Genomic DNA, 18,033 nt, shown 5'->3' on the forward strand with positions numbered 1-18,033 from the left:
ATGAGAACTATACTGTATGGGGGAAGAGCACTTCGTTTGCAGCTTTTTGACTTTGGGCACAGTAATATTGATGTAAGTTTGGGGAGTATTTAGGAGTGATGATGTTACTGCGTGCAAAGGTCGAAGTGATGCAAACAAAGTGCTCTTCCGCCATACAATATAGTTTTAATTTTTATCTGCTTAAAAAAACGCCACATTTTATTTTGTGCCACCATACTTACTCGTGTAATTACTCATGTAACGATCTTTAAATAGGAAAAACATGGAAGTGTTTGGTGGCTTCTAAATTCATCCCTGTTTGGATCCTAAGGAATGAATGGGGCTAGGCTAAATGCTAACACATTCACAACGCGCTGTACAATGATTGAGTGCACGCATGGAAAAAAGAAAAACTCTTTCCCCACCAGCGTTTAAAAAAAAGTCGCCAGCAAGTGGCAGCATTTTTTTAAAGCAACACTATGTAGTTTCCATGTAAAAATGACTTACAGCTCCCCCATGTGGTTGAAAAGCGCAACAGTGCCTGGTATCAGACACTCTTCTGTGGGCAGGGGGAGGGGCGAGGCTGTGTGCTCTACCCTCCACCGCCACTTTCAGAGTGTGCTTGTAGCAGCTAGGAGGCTGCTCAGGTTGCAACAACAGTACAATTTGTCCAGTTAAAAGTTGTTCTATCACTGAAATAATTTTAGAGACATTATTTAAAGTTAAAAAAACTACATAGTGTTGCTTTAAAATAATTTTCACAAAAGTTTAATGCCTTCTAGAAAGTTTTCTTCTTTAAATACATAAACAATTTCATCCTATCTTCATTTGTTCTCTTTTTATCACCTCCCAAATATGGGTAGAGTTCTTCAAAAATACCAACTTTTAACCAAAAGGCTGAGATAATTGCATTTTTGTAAAAGAATTTTGTTAGAGATCAGATTTAGAGTGATGATTAAAACAATGATTGGGCACCCTGCTTTAGTGGGCAGGTACACCAAAGTGTTTAAATGCGACTAAAAATGGATGCCGACTGTGGGCGCTTGCCAGTGTTTTTTTTAGCTAAGCGCTTTGGTTGGTATGATATTTCTGCTTTGTCGTTGAAAGATGCGCCGGTTGGTTGTTTTGATATTTGTCCCGCCCCTCTATCACTGTGAGGGTTTCACACAAAGTTGAAAATGTTTTAACTCTGGGCGCTTAGCACGAAATAAAGCCAGTTACTTTGAAAACTTTTTTGAAACAATTGAAAACGTAAACGCCTTGGTGTACACGCCCCCTTAGTGTCTTATAGGTTGGGTAAGAGCACCACCTAGTGGATAATAGCAGAAATATGGATTGCCGTAAACTTCCATTTGCAGGGAACCATTTTCTCTTAATTGACGAGATAACTCGTCAATGGCGGAAAAAGAGTTAAGAATCCTCCCAACTTTCTGGTAAGGGGTTTCTTCTAAACCTCTAATCTTTAAAGGGATAGTTGATTCAAACCTGAATACATTTCTTTGTTCTGCTGAACACAAATTAAGATAACTTTATAATAAAATATGGCATCATAAAAAATTATGCCATGAAACTTGTCAATGTTTTGATGAAAAGTTGTGTTTTACAGATTTCGTGTTTCAAGTTCTTGCTTACACATGCACTACTAAAGCTGTTTCAGTGATCAATGTATAGTGTCCATTAACAACAAATGCACTGTTTCAGATTTGTGTGAATCTTTTCAAACAGATTGATGGACATCATGAGAAATCCTGGACACATGGTCATGAGGATGTTCTCTGAAGTGTCTTGCCTAAACAATACTAAAGAATATGATTGTCCCGTCCTAAGTTTTCTCATTGGCTTTTGTGCTTGCAGTTATGCCACAATACGTAACTAAAATGTGTTTCATGTCGACTCTCTCTGTAATTCAGAATACTAAAGCAATTCTCTGTGTTTCTGATAGGTGAGGATGCTATGACACAAGGGACAGATAAGTACCTGGGGCCACAGGACCTGCGGGAGCTGGGAGATGATTCGCTGCCTCAGGAGGGATACATGGGCTTTAGCGTCGGAGGCCGTACGGCGAGGTAACGTACCTTCCTCACAAAGACCACGATGAAAGGTCGCAGTTTTAATCCTTACCAGGGCTAAGGATTCATGAGTCATTGCACTACTTGATCGTGACACTTCACCTCAGGTTGGTCATGTAAAGGATGTAGGATTATAAAAAGGTGCATTTGAATGAGCATTGCTCAGTAGCCGTTTGTTCCTCATTCCTGTCTTATCTCACGTCTGTACTTTTTATGTACGTTGTGTGCGACCGCCTGCTGTCATCTTTTGATTCAGCACTGTGTACTGTTGAGAGAGAAGGTCGTAGCTAATGTTTAACCGGCATGTGACTCGCTACAGGGGTTTTTCCCCCACAACAAAAAGTTTGACAGTGTTGAATAATATGGACTGGTTGAGTGAGATTTTAAACTACACATCTGCCACAGTACATGTGTGCTCAATAACATTGCCTCAAGCGTTGGTCACAGATAGACGCCTTTATTCTATAATGACTTGACATTAAACATTTAAACATTTAAAGATACAGTAAGCCATTTCAGTGAAACACCAAAATTTACACCAAAACAAACTATTTTGTCTGTTTTGTGTGTGCACTGACCTTAAAATAATGTGTATGCCGTTTAAATAAGAAAAAAACTAAGTGGCTTAGCCTAACACCACAACAGTCTCTTAGCCAATCAGAAATAGGGAGTGTAAATGCTCATGACAGAAGAGAAGAGAGATCGAGCAAGCAGGACGTTTGAGATTGGTCGCTAATGCACCAAAAGGTGGGAGTTAGGACTCATGTAAACACATTCAATACGTGAGTAACATTGGTTTTGCTGTTTCACAGAAGCAAGAATTGTTATTGTTGTGATCGTAGTCTTGCTTATACATACGGTTGTGTGATCTTTACTTGTTTGTTCAGTTGTATTATTATTGTGTTTGGCCTGAGCTACTGTATGATAAAGAAACATCTCATGTTTTCATGCTTTATTAGCTCAGTAGGTCTAAAGTTGCGTGAGCTTTCTGATGGATCATCTGCTGTTTGAGACTGAGAAATCAAGCAAGGGGTGTGTTTCTTCTGGTTACACATGTGTTTTTGTTTGGCCCCAAAATTGCTTAGTGTAGCTTTAAAGGGATGGTTCGGCCAAAAATGATGTTGGACCGGTGGTTTGCTCACCGCGGGGCCGGCCGAGGTGCACGTGTCCATCATTTTTCAGACAAACACATTTTCAGTTATTTTAGAAAATGTCTTTCAGCTGCTAAACAGTGAAGTTACAGGGTCCACATCCAAGAGATGTGCATATATTCTTCCCCAAAGAAATCCAATCGGCTCCAGGATGATAAATAAAGGTCTTGTGAGGGTAATCCGTGCGGTGTTGTTGTAGAAATAACCATATTTAAAACTTTATAAACGAAAAGAACTACTTTCTGGTAGTGCCGCCATCTTCGACTCCTCAGTATTCAGCGTAGTGTACACACTTTTCTTAGTGACGTATGACAAAATCGGAGGGCGGGGGCACAGAGCACCAGCAGAGTAACCTCCGTACGCTGCGTAAAGATGAATGCGGACGCGACTAAGATGGCGGCATTACCGGAAGCGAGTTGTTTTCGTTTATTACATGGCTCTCTGGAATGCTTGATTCTGATTGGTCAGTTGAGACATTTGCAGGTTCGTTCTTTTCAAATAATAACCGCTCCAAAGTAATAACGCATAGCCGGTACTACTGGTACGATTAAAATCGCTCCGTGCCAATAAAGACCAATAAAGATAGCTGTTTGGCGCCATCTTGTGACAAACACCTGACAACCACAATTAAGAATGGAAAATTTTGACATTAATTTTAACATGTACGGAAAAAACAAAACATTTAAACAGTGGATAGAAGAACGAACAACGACAAGACACAAAGAGCTTACTGAGACTGAACTTGACAAAATAGAGCATGACAGCTACGAAGCCAACACACAAAAAAATACAGAATGGGCATTTAAATTTCTCAAAGACTGGCTAAAAAGAAAAAAATGGAGACAGACAAGTATGAAGCAGAGGATCTTAAGAAGGTATTACGATCATTTTATGCATCTGTGCAAAGTTTCGCGGAAGGATAAAAATGTTAATTTAAAACAAATATGCCAATAAAATGTTTCAAATTCATATTCATGTCCGTTTTTTTTCTTATGTGACAAGTAGCCGTGTAATAAGCTTCGCGTTGGGTCATGATCAAACTGTCGGGGCTTATTTCCCGATAACTACCGTCTGCCTCTACATTATCCCTTACTTATAAAGTTTTAAATGTGGATATTTCTACAACAACACCGCATAGATTACCCTCAGAAGGATTTATTTTGTGAGGGATAGATGCACATTTTTTGGACTTGAAGGACGTGGACCCTATAACTTCGCATTTGAAAGATCTAAAACATTTTCTAAAATAGCTGAAAAATGGTGGACATGTGCATCTCGGGCGGCTTCGGGGTGGGTGCACCATGGGTTTGATATCATTTTTGGCCGAACTATCCCTTTAAAGGATTACTCCACTATCATAAAAAAATCCTGATAATTTACTCTTGTTCATGCCATCCAGGATGTTTGTGTCTTTCTTTGTTCGGTCGAGAAGATTTTTTGTTTTTTTGAGGAGAACATTTTTATAGTGGACAGTTTGCAGTTTCGGTGCGGCTTCGGAGGGCTCTAAACGGTCCCAACCGATTTTCATTTTCAACAATAAAAATAAAAATACGTACTTTTAAGCCAGAACTTCTCGTCTTGCACTAGACGTGTGATGCATTAATGAAGCTGCATTAAAACTGTAAACTGTTGAGGTCCACTATATGCAGAAAACTCCTCGAATGTTTTCCTCATAAAACTTAATTTCTTTTTGACTGAACAAAGAAAGAAATAAACATCTTGGATGACATGGGGGTGAGTAAATTAACAGTATATTTTTTTATGAAAGTGTTTGGAAAGGTAATGTTTAGAAAACAGATGTTGTTTCAATATTGGGAAGAATATTGTTTGTAAATTGACAGTCGAAATACTGTTAAAGGATTGCACTCCATCCTGAAAGGTGATGAGGTTAATTATTTTCGTGTAATGTTAAAAGTATTTATTATCAAGTAATATCATATCTTTGCTTTATATAAACAGTCAGATGTAAATATTTGTAAACTTATTTTCCTGAAAAGTTGAAACACTGTGGCTGTGGTCTTATCAAAACATTTTTCCCAACACTGCAACTTTGGTTTGTAAGTTTGTGGTGGGTTTATCTGCTTATTTAACCAATGGCAGATGGGGGGGTTTTGGCAGTCATGTACTGTTAGATCTAGTGAGAAATGACACTCTTAACCTTTAAAGATGATGTGTAATATTGATCTAAATGACAGAAGATGCTTTCAGAGGTGAACTCGATCAAACGTCCATGTGGACATTCATCACATAACAAATAAAATGCTTAGAAGAAATGCTAGAAATGAAAAAAGTTATTCTGTTTAATTCCCATAATCATCAGTTAGTTAAGCATTTCTCCAGAGATGCTTTCTGTTGAAAGTCTGATGTCTTGCTTTCAATTTCCTCTGTTCTTCCTCTTTCTCCACCCCATTCCAAACATCATAGTCCTAAAGTCAGGTAAGAGGGCATGATGCTTCTGACCCCTCCCACATTATATCCTCAGTCATTATGACATGAAGCATTGTCGTCACACGAAGAATTTACGTTGTTGTTGTTGTTGTTTGTGGGCTATAGTTTAATTTCAGTTTTTGTGCTGACAGTTTGATTTATTTATATTCAGGTTTCACAGAAAAATCCTTAATGTAGCTTCCAGGGATTTATAAATCATCAGTAAAATCCAGTCAGGTTCTTGTTGTCATATAGGTTCAGAAACAGGTTCTCCTCTTGCAGCAAGCCGTGCCAGATCATGCTGTGAGAACCGAATCTGATTTGTGATCAGACAGAGAGTAGCACATGCACACATCATGCATTTATTCATTACCAATATTTACTAACCTATCATTTAAGACTCACGTCTGTGAATGTGTCCATTTCTATCAAATCTTTGTAAAGTTCTGAATTATTAACACATCAAAATGTATTCAGTGAGTTTTAACCTTGTGTCAAGTCGGCGTTTCACTAGCCAATTTTTAAATAAGATTTTTATTCGTAAGCGGCATTTACATGATCAGAGCAGGTTTGTGCACACGATCACATTAAAAGTTTTGAAGATTTGAGAGTCATGTGACCTCGGCAGTGACCAATGAGATCTGCTCAGAAACATCAAAGTCCGAAACACAGATATGGTTTCCATGGTAATTATATTAAACTACAGATTTTTCTAAAAAAAAAAAAGGAAAAAACTTTCAGTATTTAAGGGCTGCATTCACAAAGCAACATTTTGTATATAACAATCACATACAGATTTAGAAAATGTCCTGTTTAAACAACAGATTACAGTCAAAGCTTTAATACCGTCTGTATGAACAAACAACCATCGGTACAAGCCTGTATTTTTCTCGCACATGTCATCGTAACCAAATTGATGAGCGTTGAAGGTATAATGTGGGTTTTTTAGCGGTGAGATAGTGAATGCCAACTAACGGCTCACCCCTCAATTTCGAAACGCATAGTAAAGCTACGGTAGCCGCCACAGGATAAACATGTCATTGCCTGATGCTGCGTTTACACCAGCCGCGTTTGAGGCCTCAAAATCACGTCTACCCCATCTAGTTTGCCGCTTGAACATTTTGAATGCATTCGTGCGTCTAGAGCGAAGTAGATGCCCGAAAAAAGCAAGCATTTGACGCGCGTCAGAGGCAAAATCCGCTTCTTGTGGGAGGGGCAAGTGCTATGCGGTTGTCTGTTGGCTGAAAGATGGCTGATGTTGATCGTACATTCATCGAGAGAGTTACCGGCTTGTATTTGGTATCTTTACTATAGGGGGAAAATAGTAAAAAAAACGGCGGGAATGCTGCGGGTCGATAAACGTCACGCGACTCAAAAGTGAAATGTGTATTTACAACTTACCAGGTTGTATTCCTGTCTCTATAGAAATAAGAACTTGTGTCGTATAGCTCCGGGTGACTGCTCACGGACAATATCAAGCATTCCTCCGTGTTGAATGAGTGACTCCGGGCGGGGCTGCTGCCACAGCAGCAAGCAGGCTCCTGATTGGTTAATGCGGTGCGAAAATCTGGCAAAGTTCACATTTTTCAACTCGGGTGTCAGCCGCAAATTCACGTCAAACGCAAAATGCACAAAAATCACCATTTGCGCGTACCGCGCCAGACGCTCAATTCGTGGCATTCGCGCGAACTAGATGCTTAAATTGGTGGAATTGTGTCTACCGCGCAGCGCTAAATGCCTCATTCACTCTGCGAGACCTCTAGACGCGCGTAAACTCGTCTTCGCATTGACTTAACATTGAAATCACTCGCGCTTGACACCTCTACCGCGGCTCGTGTAAACGCAGCATGAGACAACGTAGGGACGAAACACAGTCTATAGAGCAGTGTGTCCGTTTAGGGCTCCTGTAAAAACATGCCGCCAACTTCCATGTAAGAGGATAAAAACATCTCATTCTAAGGAATACAGTTCATTATGCAAGGTCTTTATATACCACTGTTAATATAATTATGTAGATTATATTGCATTTTGTCTAGACATCCTTCTAAAAGTTACACAGTGCACCTTTAATTTCAAAAATGTATTTTAACATTGGACTTAATGTAGCATCAACAAGGCTTGATCCAATCGTTGAACAAAATATCAAAAGCGACACACGGATGCCTGTGGCATTTTTACATTGGAGGGCCAGCGTTGGGCTGTGGTGTTCATGAATGCTTATAAAAGAAGATCTTAATGCACTCAACACAGTGACATATAGTGATGGGTGATAACTTATTGTCCAGTACGATTCCGTTCTACGTAAATGCGGTTTTGAGTCGGGAAAATGTACTGTCACTCCCTTAAATAACCAAATTGCTTGTGAACACAACCATATTAAGGACTCAAATACAGGAGTGCAAATCGTATTTCTGGTGCTGTGTGAATGCAGCCATACTGTTCAAAAACACATACTCCATACAGTCATTTATTAAATATATTGACGAGACATCAGATAAATGTCAGGTGCCTTTGTTTAACTTATCCTGTGGCACCGCAGACCAATATTGCGATTTTGGCTTGTGGGACGCCGCCTTTAGCTATTGTGCATCACTTTCCCTGGAAGTTACATGCAGTAATGAGTGTTTTTGTTGTTTGTGTCTATGTGGGTGTGTGTTTTGTGTGTATTTCATTGTCACTCCCCCGCACTGTATGGTATTACTGTAAATGCCAACAGCCTGCGCTCCTTTAGTTCGGATAGGTCCAACACCCTCAACCGAAGCTCCTTCAACCGAGACAGCATGATGATCGACGAGATCCTGGCACCCACAAAGGACACGGTATGCCCACTTTCATAAGATTATGTCTTGTTATTGTCGTCAGTTGAGTTATTTATGTGTTAGAATTTGTGGCGTTCAGCCATAAATAAATACATTTTAAAGCTACAGGACCATAACAATCATGGTTTTCAAGTTCTTTGGAATACCATGTACATACCATAATATATTAATATGGTACTAGCAGAAGTGTTGTGATGACCCCAATTTTTTTTAGAAGTGGTTATACTCCATACCATCAAATAAAGAAGTGGTTATACTCTGTATACCTGCATTTACCCACCACTACACCACTGGGTACTAGTTTAGTACTATAGTAAATATAAGCGGTATGTACACTCCAAAAAAAAGGTACGTGAAGGTAGAAAAGTTGTCACTGGGGCGGTACCTTATCAAAAAATATACTTTTGTAACTAAAAGGTACATATTGGTACAGTACCTCTTAGGTACATGCTGGTAACTCATAGGTACATATCTGTACCTAAATGGTACATATTAGTACTATAAAAGGTACCACCCCAGTGACCAAAAGGTACAACTTTTCGACCTTTTATTCTGAGAGTGTGACAGGTTTCCATCTGATACCATCACACAAGAATACAATAATGGTTGGAGATAAATCCCTGTAGGTTAACCACTGATGAAGTTTGGTTTGTCAGTGCATTTGTAGTGATTTGATGAATGTCTCTTCTCTTCAAACGCTTCAGGGGGTTTGTAAAGAAATGCCCACCCTTGTTGACCCCCATTATAAGGTATTAAATGCACAGGAATTCGGCATTGTTTCCCAATCCACAACCCAAAGCAAGGCTCTTCTAGTTGCATTCGCTGTGGCTCCTGTATGTTTTGGTTCTTCCTGCGTTCTCATCCATCATCTATCCATATGATTTTTACAGCTTATCACATTGTTTTGGCTGTCTTTGATTTTTTTTTTCTTTTGTTCTCCTCCACCTCTTCAGTATTATTTTCTAGCATGTGGTTTTGTCATTGTCACCCGCAGGGTGAGGAGATCATATCAAGTTTGAGATGTTAATTGAAGTTTGAGCAGATTTTGCTTTCATACAAGTGCGTTGAGCTTGTACTGCAGTTTATGACAGTGAATAGAAATATGACTTTTTGGTTTCCTCTCTCGTAGCATCTGACTTTAGCCAAAGAGTACAACACTGATTCACTGAGACGCTACAGCTGGACTCCAGACTCACTGGACAACGTCAACATGGTGTCCAGCCCCGTTCATTCAGGGTAAGAGATGAGGGGATGCTGTGTCCATCAATCATCTCAACAATCTTTATACTTCTTTTCTTATAAAGTCCATCAGTGAACAATAAAAATATCAGAGATCTATACAATAAAAGCACACCGATTGTTTGATACAAATTTTACAGGCTTTAACTGTTTTGTCCTGCTTCATATTTCTATGTTTCTTTGCAGCTTTTCTTCTCCATTAATTCATTATGACAACAGGTGACGATTAATCCCAGTGATCACAGTTTCCTTTCTGTGTTTGATTTTCACTTAACTGTGCAGTCGAAGAGCAAACAGATGATGTGATGTTTCACTTAATCTTTATCAGTAACAAAACACTTTCTGTAAAAACAGCACATGATTTACTTCTGTACTTGAACAACTGACCCTATTGATATCTATAGGACAGAGGCCTATAGCAGATAATATATGACACGTGCTGGCAAAATGAGTTGAAATGAGCAAATTTTCAAAAATAAGTTATTTATATTTTTTACATTCTTTATTAAAGGGGACATATTATAAAAATCAGCCTTTTTCCATGTTTAATGCAGGGTTCACACCAGACGCAGTAGAGGTGGTAAGCGCGATTGATTTACATGTTAAAGGCGGAGTCCACGATGTTTGAAAGCCAATGTTGATATTTGAAATCACCTAAACAAACACGCCCCTACCCCAATAGAATCTGGACCTTCGGTTGATAGACCCGCCCCACACATACGCAACCCAGGCAACGATGACGGTTAGTAGACACGCTCCTTACTGCTGATTGGCTATAAGTGTGTTTTGGGAGTCAGCCCGTCTCCTTTTCCAAAGCGTTTTTCAAACATCGTGGACTTTAAGTCAATGAAAAGATGCGATTAGGCATCCAGTGGCGCGGTACGTGTTAACCAGTCAGGACTTTGCTGTAGTAGTGACGTAATTACAGGAAGCGAGCGGAGTCTCAGTGGAGTCGCAGAAGCCCCTCCCATGACGCAAATTTCTGCGTGAATGTCTGGAATGACTAGAATTTCACATGCGGCTTTCACGCACGAATCATGCGAGTAAACTCAAAATTTCAAGCGTCAAACTATGCACGTTTTTGCCGCCTCTACCGCGGCTGGTGTGAATGCACCATTAGTGCTATAATTGGGTCCCCTGTGCTTCTGTCAATTTAGAAAATGTGAAAAAGATCAACCTAGTAACTTAGTTTTAGTAAACCATTCCCTGCAAGCATGTGAAAAAATAAGTCATTGAAATGTGGCTCCCCCTTTGATGTCAGAAGGGGATAATACCGCCCCTTAATCTGCACTATCCAACCATGACACTGCCATTTAGTGCAAAGAGCAGCTCATTTGCATTTTAAAGGACACACCCAAAAATGGCACATTTTTGCTCACACCTATAAAGTGTCAGTTTTAACATGTTATAACATCCATATGGCATTTAGAGCTGAAACTTATGCACTCTGGGGACACCAAAGATTTATTTCACATCTTTAAAAAATCTTGTGAAATGTCCCCTTTAAAAAAAATTGAAAACAATGTATAATTTGTTGGAATCTGACACAAAATGACATAGCTACACATGTTTGAAGTTGATAGAGTCAGCAAAGTTAATTTTGAGAAAAAAATCGAAAAGTCACCGCATCCATATCTTAAAATAACTGGTAAAACTAATATATTTGGCATTATATATCTATGTGATTTGAATTGTGTGATGTGGTTGTATTATAATCTAACTTAAATATTAAAACCATCTGACCATCATTCTTACATCTCACCGGATTTTGATGAAGCACGGAATGACCCCAAATAATCTGTTTCTTAAGTCCGACAGCATGGGACGACTCACCTCTCAAATCCATTAACATGCCGAGCGTTTCTTCATCTTCTCTTATCGGATCGTCTTTATCCTGCAGGTTTTTGGTGAGCTTCATGGTGGACGCCCGTGGCGGTTCCATGCGAGGAAGTCGGCACAACGGCATGCGGATCATCATCCCGCCGCGCAAGTGTACGGCACCCACACGCATCACGTGTCGTTTAGTCAAGCGACATAAGCTGGCGTCACTGCCGCCCATGGTGGAGGGAGAGGGTCTGGCGAGCAGACTTGTGGAAGTGGGCCCGGCCGGGGCTCAGTTTCTAGGGTAGGTTCTGTACTCCCATCTTTGTTTATTCCTTATGACGACTTTTGCTTTTCCTGATCATTTCCATGAAAGCCATCTGTGTGTGACGGTGAACTGTTTCAGTAGTGAGACACCCCCAATGCCTACAGCACCGTAATTTTTTAACCCTTCATTTAGTTGTACAGTTTTCTTACTATGGCATCCTGCAGGTCACTTTAAAAAAGTCCAGTGTGTAGAGTTTTAGCTGCATTTAGTGGTGAAATTATGAATTGCAACCAGTCGCTCAGTTCACCGCTCACCTTTCCCTTTCGAAACGCATAGAGAAGCAATGGTAGCCGCTACAGGACAAACACATCATCGTCTGAGACAACGTAGTGCCAAAATGAGCTCTGTAGAGCATTTTGTCTGTTTAGGGCTACTGTAGAAACATGGTGGCGCAAAATGGTGACTTCCATGTGAGGGGACCCACGGTTTATGTAGATAAAAAGGCTCATTCTACGGTAATAAAACAATACAGTTCATTTTGTAAGGCCTTTATACACCACTGATAATATAGTTATGTAGATTATATTGCATTTCTGACAAAAGATTTTTCTAAAAGTTACACAGTGCACCTTTAATTTTAACTCTTGAGGATTGCTAAAAGAGCTTTACCATGTTAGTAATAAAGGAATTATATGACAGCAGTCAGCGAGGCAGTTCAAATTAGATAAGTGAAGCTCTAAGATAGTGTCCTATCCCGCAGGAATCTTAAAATCTTCCTCCTTTTTGTTCCTCTGAATGCTGCATGGATATAATTCAGTAAACTGCATCTCCCCCGAAACCGCCCCTCTCTTAGCGAGGGCGAGAGCTACGTTACCCGAATCTTGCAGCTCGGCCCACGAGGAACAAAATTTACTGGGTAGGAGTGTATGTGCTTAAAGAAGTCATTGCACTTCTTGTCGAATTTGAATGATGCCGTGGCTGATTTCCTTTTCTTCATCTACATCTCTTTCTTTGGGCTTTCAGTGAGCGTGTAGATCACTGAAAGTCAATCATATCCGCTCTATGGGCTGGTTATTTTGTGCTTAGTGAGCATGTCTGTCTGCAGCCATTGCTGTTTTCTAAGCCCCGTGTTTTTATGCTATAGGAGAGAGATCCTGTATGATTTTTAGTTATAGAGAAGGTATCAGTGTTTTTAAAGGACAGGGTCCCTCTTACATTACTCTTGCAGCCTGTATTGTATTTATATTACTCCATTTAGCATCTAATGTGTCTGGCTAGTTTAAATCAGAATTACAGAGGTTTGAAGTGTGGGGACTTTTTTGTGGTACCTTCTCTGTTAAATATTTTTGTCCATCTTTCATGATTCTAATATTATGGTTTTCATCCATTGTGTTTGAGAATTTATTGTGCTAGACATTATCTGGTTTGGATATATGCAAGCCCAAATGTTGTACTTTAAATGCTCATTATCAGAATAGTAGTTTTTATTTGTGAGGTGGTGACTTTTAATTTGTATTAATTTCAGAAACATTCTGCATCGATCAGAATGCCAAAAAAATGCCCTCTTGAAACTAGCAAAATACACTTAGTTTAATATAGCAATAATTCTGCAAATGGGCTGAGCAAAAACTTTTATTAATATAAGAATAAATTCTCTATTCATGATTTTATACAAAAATCTTAAATACATTTTTACCCCATTGAGATTTTTACTCATCTTCAGAACACAAATTAAGATTTTTATGATGAAATACAAGAGCTGTCTAAATATATATACATTTAATGTTTTAATAGTTAATTTTATTGAAATTTTTGTTGATTAAGAATGTCAGGTTGTACATCTTACTTTGCAGATAAGTTTTGATGCGCTAGATGTGTCATGCTAAATATTTGTTTATTTGATAGTTGCATTTGAAATTATAATCCTAAAAATAGTTTGAAAGTCTAAATCAACTTTACCATAAAACTAACCATTGAAAAATTATATATTTAGGAACATTTAGGAAAATTCTTAGCTTATTAAAATGACTTAGCTTAATGTTATTTGTTTTATAGTGGTGTCATGAGCAATTCGGTCCTCCCTGCAATTCGGTCTCCCCTAGGACCCAGATTGGTACCTAGCACTAATGCCTGGTCAAAAATTGTCATTGCAATATCTCGTCTGCGTTAGCGGTCTATCAAGCTAATTACGTTGTACATACACATTTTTTTTTTTTTTTTTAGAAAAGTTAACCAAAAATAATATAAAAAACTAATATTCATGTTTCAGACACGTCAGTACTTTTGTGTCATCATCTGCTTTACAAAAGCAATACTTTTATTTTTGTAAATTATTAACATACTTTAAGAAATTTATTTTTTTAATAGTAAAAGTGTAGTAATCATGGCTTATAAATTATAATTTTAATGTGTGATTCAGCTATGTAGAAATAATGTTTTGTATAAGTAATTTATTAACTTTACACAGTACAAAAGTGGAAATGGTACAGTATAATAATCTAAATAATAAAATGACACAAGAAATGTGTAGATCTCCCACCTATAGCCTCATTTATATACTACTATATGAAACATATCATTTAAAAGACATCAATTGTAATTTTAACAACGTTTTAACTACGTAAATCATAACGCGATTTTATAGGAATTGTAATAAGTCGCTAAGAAAACTACCCATGAGGAGTTTTTAGCCAATGGAATCACGTGGGGGTCCTAAGGGGGCAGAATTGCCAGGGGGGACCGAATTGCTCATGACAGCGGAATTCATAACAGTTGCACCCATTGACTTTCTGGTTGCACCACCTGACCTCTGCAATGAATTTACATTTAAAACTTCCGCTTGGATGCTGGTATAAGCTTTTGCCTGAGATATCAAATTCATAAGTATACTTTTGATATACGATTAAAATGTGTTTGATAAAATAGCATTTTTTCTAGTTTTACACTGGTTGTACCACCTGACACAGAAAGTGTACCGGTCTACCCATTACATTAAATTAGTAAGTTTTAGAAATACAAGACAAAGATACATTAAGAACATTAATTTTGCAGTCCATCTTTATTTTGCATCTTACTTGGTTTGAAACTTTTGGATTTAATTTTAAAGCATGAAGCAGTGACGCTTGGTAAAAGAGAAAGTGTTGTACTAAACTATCACATTGTTTAAGTAACATCTCTGCATCTGTCCCCTTGAGTTCAGCAGTGGTCTTCAGTATCTCAATGCATTTGCCAAGTGCCCCTCTTTTGCCCCGATGTAACATGAATGTGTTTTATCATCTCATCAGCCTCTCCTGCCGATCTGTGTTTATTATTGCGAATGTTGCCAGTCTTAAAGGCCTGTGGTGTGTCTTACAGCCCTGTGATTGTTGAGATCCCTCATTTCGGATCCATGAGGGGGGATGAGCGCGAGCTCATCATGCTGAGGAGTGAGAACGGAGAGACCTGGAAGGAGCATCATTATGATTGCAAGACTCAAGATCTTCATGAGCTCCTTAATGGCATGGATGAAGGTAAAAGTTTCACTTAGCAACCAGCCAGCAATGCCCTAGCAACCGCGTAGCAAATCTTTTGCAATTAAACACCTGTTGTATACATCATTGTGATGTTTTTGACAGAGCTGGACAGTTCAGCAGATCTGGAGAAGAAGCGTATCTGCAGGATTATTACCAAAGATTTTCCACAATACTTTGCGGTGGTGTCACGGATCAAACAGGAGACCAATCAGATGGGTCCAGAGGGAGGACTTCTGTCCAGTAAGACTGTAAATCTGGTCCAGGCCTCTTTCCCTGAGGGTGCACTTACCAAAAAGATCAAAGTTGGATTGCAGGTACTTCAAAATATCTCCATATCTTTCAACTGTAGATTAAAGGTTTACTTACATAAGATAACATTTTAATAATACATTACTAACTTCAAGAATTGCAGCGATTCATTGTTCTTTAAACCTTGTTTTGCTCCGGGCCAAAGTTATTCTGCTGTCAGGTCCACTTGATCGCAGAAGTGTAGAAAAGGAGGGCAGATGTTATAAAACTCTTTTAACTTCCCTTTGATAGCAAATGTCAGTTTTTCCATAACAAGGTTAGAGGACATTTCCTTGATCCATTGGTTAGAAGAGCATCTTTGAATCTCCTTTTTCATTTAAGTGCAATAGCACACTTAGCCTGTAGACTAAAATCTATTAATGACATCATCTTTACTACACAACCCTTGACAGAGCTGATAAATATTGCATTATTTTGTCATCTTTTCTGATTCAGAAAGCTGTTTTCAATCATGATAAGTAAATTCCTAAAGCGGTAATTTTTTTCTAATAACTTCTTGTTTTATGTGTTACAGTACTGATCACTCTACAGGTTATTTAATGCTCTAACACATCCTGAAGTTAGACTTTTCAGAGTTTTTTAAAATAAAAGTTAATCGAGTTTAAATGTAGGCTTAACCGCGAATAATCGTTTGCAATATAAACGTTTTTGTTTACATTACATTATAGGTGTACTGTGTATAATAATTATGCATACACCCACATGCATGTAAATATTTAATAAATATTTACATGTGCATATACATATTTATATATAATTAATATTATATATAAATACCTAACATATAAATATATATTTTTCTTAAAATTATACATAAATGTGTGTGTATTTATATATGCATAATTATTATACACAATACACACGTGTATAATGTAAACAAAAACTTTTATACTGCAAACGATTATCCGCGATTACTGGTTATGCAGCCCAATTTAAATCTCAGGAATTCCTGTCGGGATGAAAGTAATACTTGTAACTTTTATCCTGCTACTAATACATTTAAATTATTCCAATTTGATTTAATTTAATTTTATAGTGTTCATACTGTTGAAAAAACAGTAATTCTCATCTCAACAATTCAAGTTTGTAGGTTGCTTTTGAAACATTTGATGAAACTGAAATTTAAAATGAAAATGTCATTTAATTATTTTTTGCAAAGATAAACGACAAAATATGTTTGCAGTTATATATTAACAAGGTCATAGTCATGTATATTTACTCGAAAAATATATCTTGTTCTGTTGTGTTACTTTTCACCCACCTGTGTGTTACTTTTATCCCAGCGGAAAGGGTCAAAAGTAACAATGTGCTGCTTATGTTCAAAGTGAAATTATACTGAAGTCGTTTTACATTTGTTCAAAATTTCACCTTGTATTAATAGACCACACTTGTGAGTTATTGATCACCACAAAAATATATCTCTGTCTAAAACATTGGGCTCTATCTTACGCCCGGCGCAATGCAGCGCAATGAGCGACACAAGTGTCTTTCGCTAATTTCCACCCTGTGCAATTATAATTTTCATGTTTAGCGCCACGTTGTTTAAATAGCAAATGCATTTGCCCCCCTTTTTGCGCCCATGGGCGTTCTGTTCTAAAAACGTGGTGTGTTCAGGCGCATTGTTGGCGCATTGCTATTTTGAGGCAACTAAAATAGACTACGCCATTGACCAACAAAAACCTGCTCTAAAGTCAATGCCGCAATATTCTTTTTGTTATTTAAAGAGCGCGTTAGTAATATGCGCCTATAAATGGGAGGACAGCGCGGGTTTGCTTATCACATAGTGCATGAATGCGCAGCAGCACAAAAACGCTTTTAAATATGAAAGATTAAAGGATTGAATGTAAAAGATTATTATTGAGTCTCTTGGACATAAATGAGGACTAATTATGAGATGTTAGAAGGCACAAAGTAGGCACCTGTAGCCTGGTAAGTAAATAAATGCTTTGCTTTAAACAAATGCATCTGTTTTTAAATGTTTTTAAATGCTACCTCACGGATTTGTATATGATGACTCTATACCTGCGGATATAGTGAGATGAGAAACATTTTTAAGTAATGCTTAAAAAACTCTTTGCTTAAAAAAAACGCTGTCCAAGTGTTGAAACATGCAGAGAGCCGTTTGTAAATTCTTTATCTCCTGTTTGTTACAAATAAAGTATTTTTAGAGTACAAACCTTATCTTACATACTTGTAAATTATTAATAATTAATTAATTTTTGATGATATTGGATAGCCATACATTTAAAGCAATTAAAAGACTTTTTTACTTCCATGACTAAAAGAAAACGATTTTTAAAGGTTTTAATAAAAAAAAAAAACAATTTCAATACAAGTGAAAAACATCACAATTATTTAACATTAATCTTAAACTGGGGATCTTCTTTCTCCGCTTAGTTTTTCAGTTTACAAAGTCCGTCATCTAAATAGGGATTAGAC

At 37.9% G+C, this 18,033-nt stretch overlaps 1 protein-coding gene across 15 annotated transcripts in view; it reads left to right on the forward strand.

Annotated features, from left to right (window-relative positions):
- The window catches only part of ank3b (ankyrin 3b), a 134,584-nt gene that overhangs the window by 89,623 nt on the left and 26,928 nt on the right, over window positions 1-18,033 (forward strand). For 11 of the 15 annotated variants that reach the window (XM_073866694.1, XM_073866695.1, XM_073866701.1 and 8 more), the window contains 7 exons: window positions 1,922-2,045; window positions 8,343-8,445; window positions 9,150-9,194; window positions 9,575-9,681; window positions 11,585-11,809; window positions 15,128-15,282; window positions 15,388-15,599. In XM_073866694.1, coding sequence (XP_073722795.1) covers window positions 1,922-2,045; window positions 8,343-8,445; window positions 9,150-9,194; window positions 9,575-9,681; window positions 11,585-11,809; window positions 15,128-15,282; window positions 15,388-15,599 — 971 coding nt within the window. Of the gene's footprint in view, window positions 1-1,921; window positions 2,046-8,342; window positions 8,446-9,149; window positions 9,195-9,574; window positions 9,682-11,584; window positions 11,810-12,556; window positions 12,690-15,127; window positions 15,283-15,387; window positions 15,600-18,033 lie in introns of those variants that run through there. The other 4 variants (XM_073866709.1, XM_073866697.1, XM_073866702.1 and 1 more) reach the window with 2 other exon arrangements.

Source organism: Misgurnus anguillicaudatus, chromosome 4, assembly GCF_027580225.2.
Source record: "Misgurnus anguillicaudatus chromosome 4, ASM2758022v2, whole genome shotgun sequence".
Lineage (NCBI taxonomy): Eukaryota > Metazoa > Chordata > Actinopteri > Cypriniformes > Cobitidae > Misgurnus > Misgurnus anguillicaudatus.